Source organism: Sorex araneus, chromosome 5 (genome assembly GCF_027595985.1).
Source record: "Sorex araneus isolate mSorAra2 chromosome 5, mSorAra2.pri, whole genome shotgun sequence".
Taxonomy (NCBI): domain Eukaryota; kingdom Metazoa; phylum Chordata; class Mammalia; order Eulipotyphla; family Soricidae; genus Sorex; species Sorex araneus.
The window spans coordinates 98,992,486-99,009,248 of NC_073306.1; the positions used below are offsets into that span (position 1 = coordinate 98,992,486).

At 40.4% G+C, this 16,763-nt stretch overlaps 1 protein-coding gene across 1 annotated transcript in view; it reads left to right on the forward strand.

The window, feature by feature from the left end:
* Positions 1–16,763, forward strand: part of AKAP10 (A-kinase anchoring protein 10) — a 73,537-nt gene that overhangs the window by 34,672 nt on the left and 22,102 nt on the right. Inside the window, exons 6-10 of the mRNA XM_055137968.1 lie at positions 1,565–1,649; positions 2,676–2,799; positions 4,156–4,292; positions 7,672–7,816; positions 11,034–11,207. Of these exons, the coding sequence (XP_054993943.1) occupies positions 1,565–1,649; positions 2,676–2,799; positions 4,156–4,292; positions 7,672–7,816; positions 11,034–11,207 (665 nt within the window). The remainder of the gene's footprint in view (positions 1–1,564; positions 1,650–2,675; positions 2,800–4,155; positions 4,293–7,671; positions 7,817–11,033; positions 11,208–16,763) is intronic.

The window sequence follows — 16,763 nt, forward strand, 5'->3', positions numbered from 1 at the left end:
TATCATTGTTTTGATTTGAATCTCCCTGGTTTAGTGATAAAGAGCACTTTTTCATGTGCCTTCTGGTCATTGTATTTCTCTGAGGAAGTTTCTGTTCATCTCCTCATTTTTTGATAGAGTTGTATGTGGTTTTTAATTTTTTTTTCACATACCTTATCTGTTCTTAAGAAGTATATAGCTATCAGACTCTTCAGTTGTGAAAATGAGGCAGTAGTGAAAGAAAAGATCATGTGGAGAGGGTAATTTGCTGTGCAGTAGGCTTTAGGGTGTTAAAGGGAACAGGATCCAGTGCTCAGATAGAAGTTTTTTCAGATAAGAACAGGAGTTTCTCTACAGCATGAGAATATAGGCTTCCTAGGTAGAGATGCAGATGAGTCAGGAGGTTTGGTGGGAAGTGATAGAAGCTTCTAGTTCTATTTTCATAATGAAGTAGGAAGCAAAGAGAAAAGGCGGTATCAGACATTGCAGGATAGAGGAGATGGTGCTCTGTGTGTCTCAGAGCGCCAGAGTAAATAAATGGACAGGAAACTAGTTCGATCCTTCAGTTTTCGTAAGGTCTAGCTGGCGGCATGAATTAAAGTCACAGTGTGTCGGGTCACTCTCCCCCAATCACGTAACATAGCTAGCTAAGCCCCTGACTCACGCTGTAGTTTATTTGGGTAATTCATGAGCACATTTCAAACAATTCTTAATTTTAACGAATGTTATAATTTTCAATTGGATCACTGTGAATCACAAGTTAACAGTTATTCTTGATTGAATTTCAAGTGTACAGTCTTCTAACACCAGTTTCTTCTCCAGTGCATTTTAGGATTTTAAAATATTGACCAATTAAACATTTTTTGAGAGGGGCCTCTAGGGACCAGTTGCAGGGACACTTGACAGACCAGGCCTGACAATGAGTACTCGGGGCTTTGTGCAAGTGACCCGGCCTGTTCACCACCTTTGATAAGCTTTTCACAGAGCTGTGAATTGTTGGATTGCAGCCTCAGAAAAACAATAATTGGTTGAAAGTATGTTCTTTTTGATTTGGAGGCCATACCCATCTGTGCTCAGGATTACATTTGTTTTGCATCCAGGATAACTCCAGGGATAGATGGGGACAGTATGTGGGATCAAACATGCAAGGCAAGTGCCTTACCTGCTGAATTACCTCTCTGGTCCAAAAGAATCAACAAGGCAGTTTTGTTTGTTTTTGGCTTTTGGACCACACCTCGTGGTGCTCAGGGATCACTCCTGGCCATATTGCTATAATGGATTGGGATTGAAGTTTGATCAGCCTAAACCTGGTCGGTCGCATGCAAGGCAAGCACCTGACTTGCTGTAATCCCTAGGCATGTTCTTTATAACGGATGTGTTCATTTTTAAAACAGTCTAGAAATTGCCCACTTGCATTTATGCTTAGAAAGTCATTTCTGCTTCAAGATCAGCTGTTTGTATTTTCTTTAATTCATTTAAAACTTTCTAATGTATGAGTCCTTGCAGTTGTTTTTACTTTGATTCACAATTGTATTTTGTTTAAATTTAGTAATTGTTTAAGTATTCCCCCTTTTTTTTTTCACAGCAAAGATTTGTGGGGAAGATGGACAGGTGGACCCCAATTGTTTTGTTTTGGCACAGTCTGTTGTCTTTAGTGCAATGGAACAAGAGTAAGTTAATCTCCTTTATACGCTGTGTTTTTGGAAATTTGTATTCAGTGTGAAAAATGAACTTCACTTAAAGTATCTTTGATTTAAGTACTTTGACTCTTTATAAGCTCTCATAATAACATGCACTACGACTCTTTAATGTCTTTAAAATTGAAATCACATGAATTGTATTAAAATCAAGTTTTTATTTTTAACATTATCTTTTAAATCGTAAATTGTTTTTGTCTGGCAATGTAGCACAGTGATTAATTGTGAAATTTTCATATTCGAGGTTCAGTCCCAAGCACAAAAGAAAATAATTTTGGTTTAATTCTGAAGTTGCCTGAAGATGATTGTGACTATAATGTTACTGTTGTTTATTTATTAAATAGTATTATGTCTTCAGGTGCTTGTCCTAATTTATTAGTGCATACTTTTTTTTTTTTTTTGCTTTTTGCTTTTTGGGTCACACCCAGCTATGCACAGGAGTTACTCCTGGCGGTGCTAAAGGGACCATATGGGATGCTGGGAATTGAACCTGGGTCTGCCGCATGCAAGGTGAACGCCCTACCCGCTGTACTATGGCTCCAGACCGTGCATACTTGACACAATGGATGCTTTATTGCTAAATTCACATAGATTTGTTGAAACTGACTCTAGATTTTTAAAGATTAATTGCTGCTGCATGCCCTTAAAAAGTAAAAAACCTGCCTAGTTATTTTTTGATGAAGGGTTGCTTTATGCAAGGCAATGTTAGAGTGCTTGCCTTAAAGGAAGTTACAGTGTCAAAAGAGAAATAGAACATGTTTTTTTGGTTACTATGTATAAAAACAGGTAGCATGTGTTAGATATTAGAGGAGAACTACAACATCTTTATAAGGCAGGAGAAATTACTTTACAGGAAGAAGAATCAGACCTGAGACATGGGAAGGGAAATAGTACCAATCTGGGAGATATCGTATGCACAGAGTGGAATGAGTGTATTTTTCCCAATTAAGCTCTTTCTTTGGTCATTCCTTCAAATGTTCCCATTTTGTCCGTGTGCAGGCACTTTAGTGAGTTTCTGCGAAGTCATCATTTCAGTAAATACCAGATTGAAGTGCTGACCAGTGGAACTGTTTACCTGGCTGACATTCTCTTCTGTGAGTCAGCCCTCTTTTATTTCTCTGAGGTAAAGTCTGCATTTCCTTTCACACTCTGTTAGAGCATTCCAGCATCTAAGTTACAAATGCTGGTCTGGTTTTTATTTAAAAAGACAAAAACAGAAAAAAAAAAAAAAAGCATGACAAGACAGGGCTGGGAAGATGGCTCAAAGGGCCAGAGTGCTTGACTGGTGTGCACAGAGCCCTGGGTTTGACCCCCCCAGAAATGAATGGTCCCCCAAGCACGTCTGGGTGTAGCCCTGAGGACCCCAGAAAGAACCCCCACACACACACACACATTAAAAAAAATAACATAAAAAAGATGTTTCTAAACTTAATTGAAATTAACACTTTTTTTATGTTGTATCTTAAGTTTTAAGAGTACTTTAGTGACCGATTAAAGAAACCACAGAAACTCAGTATAAATTTAAACTAATTTTCTAAAAACCTAATTAACTTCTGATAAGAAAGTACATGATTTTAATTATTAGAAGCTTTTTAAGAACTGTAGAATTAGATCATTGATTCTAGTGCACAAGTGTTTATAGACCAGACTACAAAAGAAAAAAAAGTAGTAATTTTTCGCCCTACTATCATCATTTTAGCAACTAGACAGAACTGCCTGGTTAAGCATTTGCCACAATTAAGGAGTATATAATCCCTTTGAGGTATGCCATTTTAGTATAATGTTGTTGGCTTCAGATGAAATTCTTCTGTATTATTAATCTGATGAGTAATAAGTAGTGATGGAGTACCAGTCTCACAGCGGATACTTAGATTCATGCTCACATTCTGCCTCTTTTCTAGAATACTGTTATTTAGTTGTTGTTTTTTTTTTTACTCCCTGTTTGTTGCAAACTTTTTAGCATTTGTTCAGATTATTATGAGTACATGAAGTGATGAAAAATGATTAGCTATAAAATGCTAACTTTTTTCTTTTTTTTTTTTTCCGCTTTTTGGGTCACATCCGGCGATGCACAAGGGTTACTCCTGGCTCTGCACTCAGGAATTACTCCTGGCGGTGCTCAGGGGACCATATGGGATGCTGGGAATCGAACCCTGGTTAGCCACGTGCAAGGCAAGCGGCCTGCCCGCTGTGCTATTGCTCCAGCCCCAGTGCTACTAACATTTGTATGAGTTGTAAAATGGCTGTTTTTGTTTGGTTGGTTTTTCTGTTGGTTTGGTTTGGATTGTTTGTTGTTTATTTCCTGAAAGTATTTTTAAATTCTTTATCTCAAATAAGTAAATTGCTCACTGGCATTAAATGAACAAGAGTATCCTTTAACTTTTGTACTTTATTTTAATAATTGGGGCTTGTAGATTTAGAGTTTATGAGAAAAATCTGCTTATAGTCTTACTTTCCTCTTTATATTTTTCCTTTCTAGTACATGGAAAAAGAGGATGCAGTGAATATCTTACAGTTCTGGTTGGCAGCAGATAACTTCCAGTCTCAGCTTGCTGCGAAAAAGGGCCAGTATGATGGGCAGGAAGCACAGAATGATGCCATGATTTTATATGACAAGTGAGTTTTATTGAAGATATTTTCATCACTCAGCAAATATCTATTGAGTGTTTGGTATGTACTGACATAAAGGTGAATAAAATCAGTCCCAGCTGACAAAGAGCTCTCAAGAACAGCATGAAAGTTCTTTTCATGAGCTTCAGAGGTAGGTCTGTCAGATGAGCACATGCTTTCTGAGCAGGGGCCTGGGTTCACCCTCAGCACTTTGGGTCTGAGCAATAGTACAGCAGGTAGGGTACTTGCCTGGCACGCAGCCAACCTGGTTTCAGTCTTTGGCTCCCTCTGTGGTTCCCAGAGCCCTCCAGAAGTGATCCCTGATTGCAGCACAGGATGTGGCCCAGAAAACAAAAATTAAAACAAACAAATTTGCACTGCCTTGGTCCACTGAGCACTGAAGCACTAAGACTAGAGAAGTCTCCGAGAACTACCAGGTCCGTCCCCCAAAACCCGAAAATCTTTTTATACGATATGTCTTAAGTTTGGGGGCCCTTAGAGCAAAAGTTTCTGTTGCGGAAATGTGTATGTCAGTTGCAAGCTGGACAGTGATGGTGGAGGACAGGAAAAGTCTTTGAGAAGAAAGCTCTGAATTTATCCTCAATAATGAATTGTGTGCGCCTAATCAGAATGAACAGGGAAGAGCAGCCTCGGCTCAGGTCCAGTACAGGCAGAACCACAGCAGCCCAGAGATGGCAGCATTCCTACAAAATTCAGTTTTGGGTAATTGAGAGATTAGGGAATATAAGAAGAAGCAGAAACCAATTAGAATATGTAATCAACAGTCTAGAATATGGGAGTAACATTTTTCTACTACAGTTATGCCTGGTCAGATCACTGAATTTATTACATAACTACTCAGTAACGTTTTTTTATTGGTCTTCATTGGAAATGAAAGGGTGGTAGAATCTTATAGTGAACAGAATTGAAAACAATTGCTCAAGTAAGGGATCGTTGTGGCTAACTCCATTGCATAGGTGTTTTTTCCTTTCACTTACATTTTCTTGTTCTTTAAAGAAAAATACTCGAGTGCACAGCAGTGCTAAGGGAGTAACTTGGAAGTAGGGGAAGTTTCCTAGTCTTGGGTACATTGGAAGAGCAAAAGCGCCTTCCTAGGTCATTGATCCTGGTCATTGGTCTGAAGACTTATGCTCAACTGTCTGAGTAATAATCACCTAAAAATTTATATAAAAGTAGATTTCCAGAACTGGGGATGTGGCTCAATGGTGGAACACTTGCCATGCATTTATGAGGCCCTGGGAACCAGATGGTCTCCTGAGCAGCCCTGGGAATGATACCTGAGCACTATGCTGGGAATAGCCTTGAGCATGGGCAGGTGTGACACCTTCAAAATCAAAAGTAGAGTTAATGAATAGTAGTTTCCTCTTTAAAAGACTGATTCAGCACATCTGAGGGCGACTCAGGAATCTTTATATTTGAAGATCTTCCAAATGACTCTGATGAAAAGCTAGATAAGAGATCTAGTTTAATTTTCTCATCTCATCAACTAAAGCCCATGGCGGTCAGAGAGCAAATTAATAGCAGGACTGGGACTGAAATGCAGTTCTTAATTTTGTTCAGTGTTTTGTTATTTTTATCTACTCACAGAAAGTATTATATAAGAATAATTGGGGGGCACAGCGGCCGACCCATGTTCACTTTCCAGCATCCCATATGGGTGGTGGTCCCCCGAGCACCACCAGGAGTAATTCCTGAGTGCAGAGAAGGAGTAACCCCTGAGCATCGCTGAGTGTGACCCAAAAAGCAAAAAAAAAAAAAAAAAAAAGAATTGGGGCCAGAGCAATAGTGCTGTGGAGAGGACACTTGCCTTGTATGCAGCTGAGCCAGGTTTGATCCCCAGTACCCCCTATGGTTCCCAAGCACCACCAGGGGAGTGATCCCTGAGCACTGCTGGTGTGGCCCCAAAGCAAGATTAATTGTTCTATGAGCACTGAAATGGCAAAGTTTTATATTTGGTTAGGGATACCCACAAATACTCACAAATTCTTGCTTTTGCTTTTGCTTTTTTTTTGGGGGGGGGGGTCACACCTGGCGATGCTCAGGGGTTTTTTACTCCTGGCTTTGCACTCAGGAATCACTCCTGGCAATGCTCAGTGGACCATATGGGATGCTGGGAATAGAACCCAGGTCGGCCGTGTGCAAGGCAAATGCCCTACCTGCTGTGCTATTGCTCCAGCCCCGATATTTTTTTTATATATATATATACCCACAAATTCTTTTCAGGGAGGATTATTTACCATTTACTCTTTATAAGGTGATAGACTAATTTTTTGTTGTTGTTAAGAAGATGCTGATAACAAAATGGGTGTTTTAAGCTGGAGCAGAGTAGTGGCTAGTGGGTGTCTTGGCTTTCGAGCAGCCACAGAGCCGAGCTTGTTTCCACTAGGTTCCATTTCCCCATTGGGAACCATTTTATTTTAAAGTTAGTTCCTGTTTTTTGTTTGTTTGTTTGTTTTTTGGTCTTTTTTTTTTTTTTTCTTTTTGGGTCACACCCAGCAATGTTCAGGGTTGTCTTCTGGCTCTGCACTCAGGAATCACTCCTGGCAGTGCTTGGGAGCCCATATGGGATGCCGGGGATTGAACCTAGGTAAACGCCCTACCTGCTGTACTATTGCTTCGGCTTTCTTTCTGGTATCTTTAACTGGTATTTTCCCAATGTCATTATGCCAAATTAGTTTATACTACATTGGCCATAGTTCTTTTTATACATCACATGTATGTTACCACTATTGGGCATCGTCAGCTTTTATGTATTTGTGTCATAGATAGGAGTTAGGAGATACATGCTTAGAAAAGAAAGGGTTTCTTTTTTTGCTTTTAATGATGTTTTTAGTATTCATTTTATTGCTTATCATACTAGTTACATTCTATCATATGAAACTGGAAATCTCTTGAGTTACTGTAGAATATATTTTCCTTTCTACACCATATAACAACAAGGTCTATTCTATCCAAAGATATCAAGTTTATCTACTTCACACTCTTTTTGTATTTTGCATGTATAATGTATATGCCTCATAGCTATTACAGTGTGCATCTATCCTGTGTAAAGAGATTCTTTCTGCTCTCTGGTCATATCCAGAGATGGGCATATCTTAGTCTCTTAACCTTTTCTTTCTACCAAGTCATGAACGGAGAATATGCGTGATTGATTTCTTGCCTCAGTTGTCTGGCCTCAAAAATCAGGTAAGAACTAGGGTACTGGAAGGGCAATTGGACATTAAGAGCTTTCCTCAGTAACTCTCCAGGTAGAGCTGTAATCGGCCAGGTCGCTACAGATCTGCATGCTGCTACCACTGAGTACCAAAAATTGGTTACATTTCCTGTGGAACTTGGTTTTACTCTGGCTGTCTTTCTACCACAGGTACTTCTCCCTCCAAGCCACACATCCTCTTGGGTTTGATGATGTCGTTCGGTTAGAAATCGAATCCAACATTTGCAGGGAAGGTGGGCCACTCCCTAACTGTTTCACAACTCCTTTACGTCAGGCTTGGACAACCATGGAAAAGGTAACTTAGAACTTAAATGTGAACTACAAGAAGCTTTTATGTGTGTGGGGGGGGAGGTGGTGGCATACTAGCAATGCCCAGGGGTTGTTCCAAGCTCTGCACTCAGGAATTATTCCTGGCAGAGCTCAGGGAACACAGGGGATGCCGGAGATTGAACCTGGGATGGCAGCATGCAAGGTAAGCATCCTACCCATTCTATCACTCCAACTATACAAGAAACCATTTTGGTGGACCCCAGTAAATGTAACTGGGGAAACTAAAGTGTAGCAGAACAGTTGGAAATTGAAGCAGTGCTGTGTAGTGATTATAGTTACAGGCTTTGTAGATCAAGAGTCTAGTTAGCAGTAGAGCAGTAAAGCCTTGCAGATTCGAGCTTTTGGTTTGATCTGTGGCACAGAAAGGGGTAAGGTATGGGGTTGAATAAAGGCTTTTTGAGTCTGGCTTGGTATATATCAACCTTAATCTTTATAGGCTAAGTAAGCTCAGACAGTTACAGAATTTTTTTTTAATGCAGTTTTTCTTATCTCGGTATTTAAAAGTGTGTGTGTGTGTGTGTGTGTGTGTGTGTGTGTGTGTGTGTGTGTGTTGTACTACACCTACAGTGCTCAGGGCTTGCTCCTGACTTGTGCTCACTCATCGTTCTTAGCAGTGTTCAGGGGACCATATGTGGTGCTGGAGATCAAACCAAAGTTGGGCACTTGAAAGGCAAGTGCCTTTCCCTACAGTGCCTCCCTGACTCCTTGAAACTGTTTTGTTTGTCTTGTTTTGGGTCCACACCTGGTTGTACTCAGGTGTTAGTCTTGGCTATACAACCCAGAATTATTCCTGGAAGTGCTTGGGGCACCTTAAGGGATGCCAGGGATCAAACTCAGGTCAGCCTCTTGCAAGGTAAATAAATGCCCTACCCACTGGACTATCTCTCAAGCCTCTCACCTTGATGTTTTGAGGATAGAGATATAAGATGGTATGAAGTGCTTTTTAATGTAGTAGCCTATATGTAGGTAGCATTTTAAAATATTGCCTATTGGGAACCAGAGTGATAGTATAGTGAGTAGGGCACTTACCTTGCATACAGCCGACCCCAGTTTGATCCCTGAGCACTGTTAGGTGTGGCCTCAAAACAAAATAAATTATTAAAATATTACTATTACTTTTTGATAGTAATTCATAGCAATATTGAGGAAAATTAACCTAAGAATTATCCAAGAAGTTCAACAATCTATTGAAACATTAGTTTTATGTATTATGATAATTCGTAAAGCGTCACTAATATAAATGATAAAATACAAAAATTTGTGAACAGCCTATTCTAATGGACCTAAGCGTATTTTCTCAGTAATTACAGAACACCTAGCATAAACCCAAGAAATTATATTTTTTTCCAAGAAATTATATTGCTTATATATATCATACATACATATTCAGGTGGGAAAAAATAAGTAAACAGTGTTGTATAGAAATAGACACGTACATTAAAAACTGAATTCTAGGAATTCAGTTCATATATCACTGTCACTGTCATCCTGTTGCTCATCGATTTGCTCAAGCAGGCACCAGTAACGTCTCCATTGTGAGACTTGTTACTGTTTTTGGCATATCGAATACACCACAGGTAGCTTGCCAGGCTCTCTGAGAGGGGCGGAGGAATTGAACCCGGGTCAGCCGAGTGTAAGGCAAACACCCTACCTGCTGTGCTCCAGCCCATTTCAGTTTCATATAAATATAAATCATTGTAAAGCTGGAGTGACCGCTACTGCCTAGGGGCATTAGTTTTTGCATAATTAAAATCTTCCTAGTTTTAAAGCAGAAGTTCTAGATCTGTATCTTAGAGAGAATGTAAACTTTCTATAGTAATGAAATAAATGCAGAGAAACAAAGTGTAAAAATATTCTTTATTGGGGCTGGAGAAATAGCACCTTACAGGTAGGGCATTTGCCTTGCATGCGGCCGACCCAGGTTCGATTCCCAGAATCCCATATGGTCCCTCGAGCACCACCAGGAGTAATTCCTGATTGCATGAACCAGGAGTAAGCCCTGTGCATCGCCGGTGTGACCCAAAAAGAAAGAAAAAAAAAGTATTCTTTATTAAATTCATGCACCTAAAGAACTTAGGTTAATTAATGCTTAACTTTATCATTTATGTAATGGAGAAGACATGGATAATTTGTTCACTAACTCTTTGAGTATTTCTGTGCTTATTATAATCATCATGGAAACTTATTTAGCTTCAATAATAATTTTATTTTGTTCTTGAGTCACATTATTGCTGTGCTTAGGGCTTCTATGTGCAGGCCTCACTCCTGACCATGCTCGGGGTCACGTTGCTGGGTATCAAGCAGGGGCTGGCTGAGTACAAGGCAAGTGCCTTGCTCTTGTGCTATCTGTCATGCCCAATCTTTTTTTTTTTTTTTTTTAAGTAAAAATTGTGTTTTGATTTTGGGGTGTTTTGTTTTGCTTTTAAGCTACACTGGTGGTGCTTACTCCTGGCTCTGCACTCAGGAATTACTCGTGGCAGGGCTCAGGGTACTGGAGATTGAACCCAGGTAATCAGCTCAAAAGTGAAAACCATTTATATCTCAGAGCTCTTATTAGTTACGAAGAACAAGAAAAATACAGTTTCAAATTATGTTCATTCCCTGAACTGTTTGTTGGTCATTAAAAATTGTATTGCTTGGGCTGGAGTAACAGAACAGTGGGTAGGGCGCTTGCCTTGCATGCTGCTGGCTCGAATTGTATCCCTAGCACCCCAGTGCTCCCCTGAGCCAGGCAGGAGTGATCACTGAACAGAGTCAGTAGTAAGTCCTGAGCACTGCAGGCTGTGGCCTACAGACAAACAAAAATCTGTATCTGCATGAAGTGTAAAGTTTAATAAGCACAAGTGAAAACTGCTTTGCTAACTGGTATAACTGTCGGTAAAATTTTGTTTTAAAATAGTTCCGGTTGTCAAAGTAAACAGAAAGTAAAATGAAACTTATCAGTTACAAGGTAGGGGGTGGGGGGTCGGGATGGGAGGTGTACTGTGTGGGTTTTTTTTTTTTTTTTTTGGTGGTGGTATATGGGCACTGGTGAAGGGATGGTTGTTTCAGCATTGTATAACTGAGACCTAAGCCTGAAAGCATTGTAATCTTCCACACGGTGATTTAATAAAATAAAATTTTTATTTAAAAAAAAAATAATTCCGTTTGTATTTATTTCAACTTTGTGATTGTACTTTCAGGTCTTTTTACCTGGCTTTTTGTCCAGCAACCTTTATTATAAATACTTGAATGATCTCATTCATTCTGTCCGAGGAGATGAGTTTCTGGGAGGAAATGTGTCCATGACTGCCCATGGTCCTGCGGGCCCCCATGATAATGTCCAGTCTGGTGGTTCCGACAGCTCATCTTCTCAGGTACTGACCAATCTGCCTCTACCTCCAGGATGAAAGATGTATTAGCCCTTCCAATACTAGCAGAAAGTCCTTTTGTTTTAAGTTTTAGAAATAGGAGGGCCAGAACTATATTCCCCATGTAATGTTTTGTACCATAAGAATGTAATACTAGAACATCATAATTTTTTGTCACTTCAGTATTTACAGATAACATTTTGGCTTTCTTGACACTAGGGGTTGGATACCTTTTCTTAGTTTATATGACAGTATTTTTTTCTCTTTTTTTAGAAATCGTTATTTACAATTTTTTTCATAATACAGTAGTCTTAGGCACTCATTGTTCCGGCATCAACCCCACCACCAATGTGAACGCCCCTCCACTACTGTCCCCAGTTTCCCTCCCACTCTCCTTTCCCCAGAAACCTGCCTCTTAGAAGGCACCAATTTACTTTATATTCTTGTTTTTAACAAAGTGGTAAATGGGATTATTAGAAAATCATAAATATCAATTTGTGATCTTTGTTACATGACAGTATTTTTTACTGCCATCAATAAGATTCTCCTTGGTATCTTTTTATTACTGTTTTGTTTTGGGGGCACACCCAGCAATATTCATAGTTACTCCTGACTCTGCCCTCAGGAATTACTCCTGGTGGTGCTCAGGGGACCATTAGGGATGTGAAGGATCAGCCTGCCTTTACAGATGCCTGAGACCAATGCCTTTACGTGCTCTGTTGTCTCTCCTGCCCACTCTCCTCGTTATCTCTTTCTACTAACCAAGTTTCACAGCATATGACCTGCAGAATATGGTTGATATTTTTCTATATATAGGCTAGAATGTATTATTTGCATGTAAGCATTTCAAAGGGCCTAAATGTTCAGCATAAATACATTTTTATACTTTGGTTGACAAAAATTACATATCGTAAGTGGTCACAGCTTAAAGAATTTTTGTAAATCTGGACTTGACTAGTTTCAAATCAAGAATCAGAGTACTACCATCTCTTGTTCTGGGGCATGCTTCTGGTTCCTTTCTCCTGTCATCTCCTCGTCAGGGTTGCTGGTACTCTTGAGTGTAAATGGCTTGGTCAGGGGCCCAGGATCTGGCTCAGTGGAGGAATGTCTGCTTTGCAAGTGTGAGGCCCAGGTTTTGATCCCCAGCATCACACACATGCACACATACACACACACTCATGCATAAATTGGTATTCCTGTACTTGCATTTTTGGGGGGCCACACCCACAGTGTTTAAGGGCTACTTTTGGCATAATGCTCAGGGATGTTTCCGCATGGTGCTCGGGGGAGCATGCATTATCAGGAATCACAGCTGTGCCCCAGCATTCAGAGCACGTACACCAGTCTTTTGAAGTAGCTACATGACCCCTGTTCTTGTCATTTGATAACTAAAGGTATACTGCATGTACTTTTTCATTTTTAAAAATAGAGATAGTGGGGGCTGGAGCAATAGCACAGCAGGTAGGGCGTTTGCCTTGCACTCGGCCAACCTGGGTTCAAATCCCAGCATCCCATATGGTCCCCTGAGCACCGCCAGGAGTAATTCCTGAGTGTAGAGCCAGGAATAACCCCTGTGCATCTCCAGGTGTGACCCAAAAAGCTAAAAAAAAAAAAAAAAAATAGAGATAGTTCAGTAAGCCGTGCAGTTTGTCTCTTCGGTGTTTATTTTTTGTTGTTTCGATTGATCAGTGGCTCCCCCCCCTTCCCTTCATTGTCGTTGCAGCAACCAAGAGGTCACACATCATGTTGTAGTGCCACACACATGGCTGTCATGCTCATTGGAGTTGCACTTTGTTAAGTCACATTGCATGCACAGATGCTTGCCTGGGGTTGCACTCCTTTAATTATGGTGCTTATGCATATTCTGGTTGTAGTACATGCCGAAATGCCATGATTCTTGGTCATGGTGCTTGCATGTCTTCTGTTTTGTTTTGCAATGCCTGGGATCAAATCTCAGGTCTCACACGTACAAGGCTAATGCTTTGCCATTGAGCTACATTGTTGACCCCTGGCTCATCTTTTTTCAGTTGTGGTGCTGAGTATCAAGGGCTGCACCTCTTAGCTCTGGTGTTTGCCCATATCTGGTTGTGTTACAACCAGGAGCCCTTGCACCAGGGTCACAGACATCAGCGCTGCTGGATTCAGGTCACAGAGCTCCAGGGATCATGCTCAGCACATGTATGTCACAGACCAAGGATTCACACTTTGCCTTCCACTTTCAAGTCAGGCGTTGTAAGCCATCAGTTATCCCCTCAGCTTATAGTTGGCTGTTTATAGTATATTTACAGAGTTACTTAGCCATCATCTACGTCAGTTTTACAGCTTTTTTCCTGGCCTAAAAGAATTCTTACATATTTTTAACTGTCACCATCTAAATCTTTGATTCTTCTCATCTGCTTGCAGGTTCTGTTTTTCTATTTGGGGTGTTTTGTTTAAATAGAACTCTATGGGACTGAAGAGTTAGTTCAGTGGACTGAGTTCATGCATGGACTCCAGATTTGTTCTCTGGCACCACCAGGAGTGACCCCCAAGCACAGAGCTGGAGTGTTCCATCAGCTCAGTTAAGTGTTACTCTAAAACCAAAAATGAGCTAACAGGGGCTGGAGCTGATAGGGAGTTTGCCTTGCACAAGGCCAACCAGGTTCATTTCCCAGCATCCCATATGGTCCCCGAGCACTGCCAGGAGTAATTCCTGAGTGCAGAGCCAGGAGGAACTCCTGTGCATTGCCGGGTGTGACCCAAAAAGTATCACTGTATCACTGTCATCCCGTTGCTCATCAATTTGCTCGAGCGGGCACCAGTAACGTCTCCGTTGTGAGACTTGTTGTTACTGTTTTTGGCTTATCAAATACACCACGGGTAGCTTGCCAGGCTCTACCGTGCGGGAGAGATACTCTTGGTAGCTTGCCGGGCTTTCCGAGAGTGGTGGAGGAATCAAACCCAGGTCAGCCACGTGCAAGGCAAATGCCCTACCCACTGTGTTATCGCTCTAGCACTGACCCAAAAAGGGGGAAAAAAAATGAGTTAACGAATGAATACATAAACAAAACCATTAAGCCATCCATGGTTTCAGCTTCTCACTTACCATAAGGTTTTTAAGGTTCTCGCACATTTAACATGCATTAGAATTTTATTCCTTTTTAGGAATAACATATTATTCCTAAAATGATATAATAATATTCCATGGTGTAGACATTTTTATTTATGCATTAATTGATGCACATTTGATTTATTTCTGCTTTTTAAAAATTTTATTGCTATAATTTATAACATTATGCTACTGTACAAGGTTTTGTGTAAATGTGTTTTTTTGTGTGTGTGTATTTATGCTCAGTAGAGTTGATGGTCAAATGATAACTCTGTTGAACTCTGGCTTGATTATTGTTATTCTATAATCTTTAAGTCAGAAAGTTAAAGTCTTCTAATTTAGTTCATTTTGAAGATTTTTTGGACCCTTCAAGGCCCCTTGAGTTTCTATCTAAGTTTTACTAATTTATATTACCTGGGATGGAGGTGGGCCACAGAGCTTACTACTGGCTCTGCATTCAGGGATCACTCCTGGCAGACTCCAGGGACCATATGGGGTACCAAGGATGGAACATGGGTCAGCCACATATAAAGCAAGCTCCTTACCGTCTGTACTTTCCTTCTATAGTCCTCCTTATATATTTAAATCAGCTTGTGGGGGCTGGAGAAATAGATTAAAGTATGGGAGTACTTTGCACACTGGAACTCTGGATTTGATTCATGGTCCACATAAAAACCAGAAGCAGTATTCAGACATCAATGAGCATGACTCCCAAAACAGTAAGATCGATCTAGCTGTTCACTTTCTATAGAGTCAACTCATATGTTTACCTCATAGATAAATTTGAGGAGCATCACAGTCTTTTTTAGTTTGGGGGCATCCCCAAGACGTGATCAGGTCTTACTCCTAGCTCTGTGCTCAGGTCACTCCTGGCAGGCTTGGGGGACCCTGTAGATTGCTGGGGATCAAACCAAATGGACCCGCAGGTCGAGTGCATCAGAGGTTGATGCACTTCACACTTTCTGACACCCCAAAATTACTATTGTGCCTCTGGTAGGATTCGAATAATTCAGGACCAAGTTTTCCAGGATTGCTTTTTTGGGTACCATGGTTTTTGTACTAAGTATACAGGCAAGTATATAGGTTCTCTGTAGTCCTCCCTGCAAGATTCTTTTGACTAGTGATTCTCTTGTAGTTTCATAGGAATTTTCGGCTTAACTTTTCCATTTTGATCTAGACCACATTGATTGCAGGGACTGGGGCTTGGAGTTGCCTTCTTAATAATAGTATGTTTTCCTGTTTGTGAACATGTGATGTCATTCCATTTAATTAGGCTATCTTTCATTGCTTTAAACAAAGCTTTGTTATCTGCATTATACTGATTTTAAACAACTCCTTGATCCACTTTTTTAAAATTTCTTTTTGTTTATTAAAAATATTTATGTCATTAGAGCTTATATGAAATTGATTAAATTATTGTTACTGAGGACAAATACCTGGGTCTACTACATAGCTTCAAAAATAAAATTTAAATGTACAACATGAACCTAGTAGTTAATGTTAAATTTATAAACCATAATCTTTTATTTTTTTTTAATTTTATTGAATCACTGAGATAGTTACAAGCTTTCATGTTTGGGTTATAATCTCACAATGATCAAACACCCATCCGTCCACCAGTGCACATTCCCCCCCACCAATGTCTCGAATATACCCCCCTTTCCCATCCACCCCCTGCCTCCATCGCAGACAATATTCCCCATACTCTCTCTCTACTTTTGGGCATTATGGCTTGCAATATAGACACTGAGAGGTCATAACGTTTGGTCCATTATCTGCTTTCGGCACACCTCTCCCATCCTGACTGATTCTTCCAGCCATCATTTTCTTTGTGATCCCTTCTCTATTCCATCTGCTGTCTCCCCTCTGCTCATGAAGCAGGCTTCTAGCTATGGGGCAATCTTCCTGGCCCTTGCTATCTACTATTCTTGGGTGTCAACCTCATGTGATGTTATTCTATACTCCACAAATGAGTGCAGTCCTTCTATGTCTGTCCCTCTCTTTCTGACTCATTTCACTTAGCATGATATAAACCATAATCTTAATGGACTGGAGCGATAGCACAGCGGGTAGGGTGTTTGCCTTGCATGCGGCCGACCCGGATTCGATTCCTCCGTCCCTCTCGGATTGCCCGGCAAGCTGAGAGTATCCTCCTGCACGGCAGAGCCTCGAAAGGTACCCATGGCGTATTCGATATGCCAAAAACAGTAACAAGTCTCACAATGGAGACATTACTGGTGCCTGCTCGAGCAAATTGATGAACAACGGAACGATAATGCTACAGTGTGTGTCATTTTGCATAAATGGGACTCTGTAGTTTAATTTTATAAATTTCTAGGTCAACCCATTGCTTTGTTTGTTTAAGAAATGACAATTCTAACATGCCTTTTTTTTGCAACTACATATTAGAATCATCACTGTTCAGTATCTTGGTAGTGTTTGGAGCTGGAGTGAACATTCTCTGTTTCACCCCT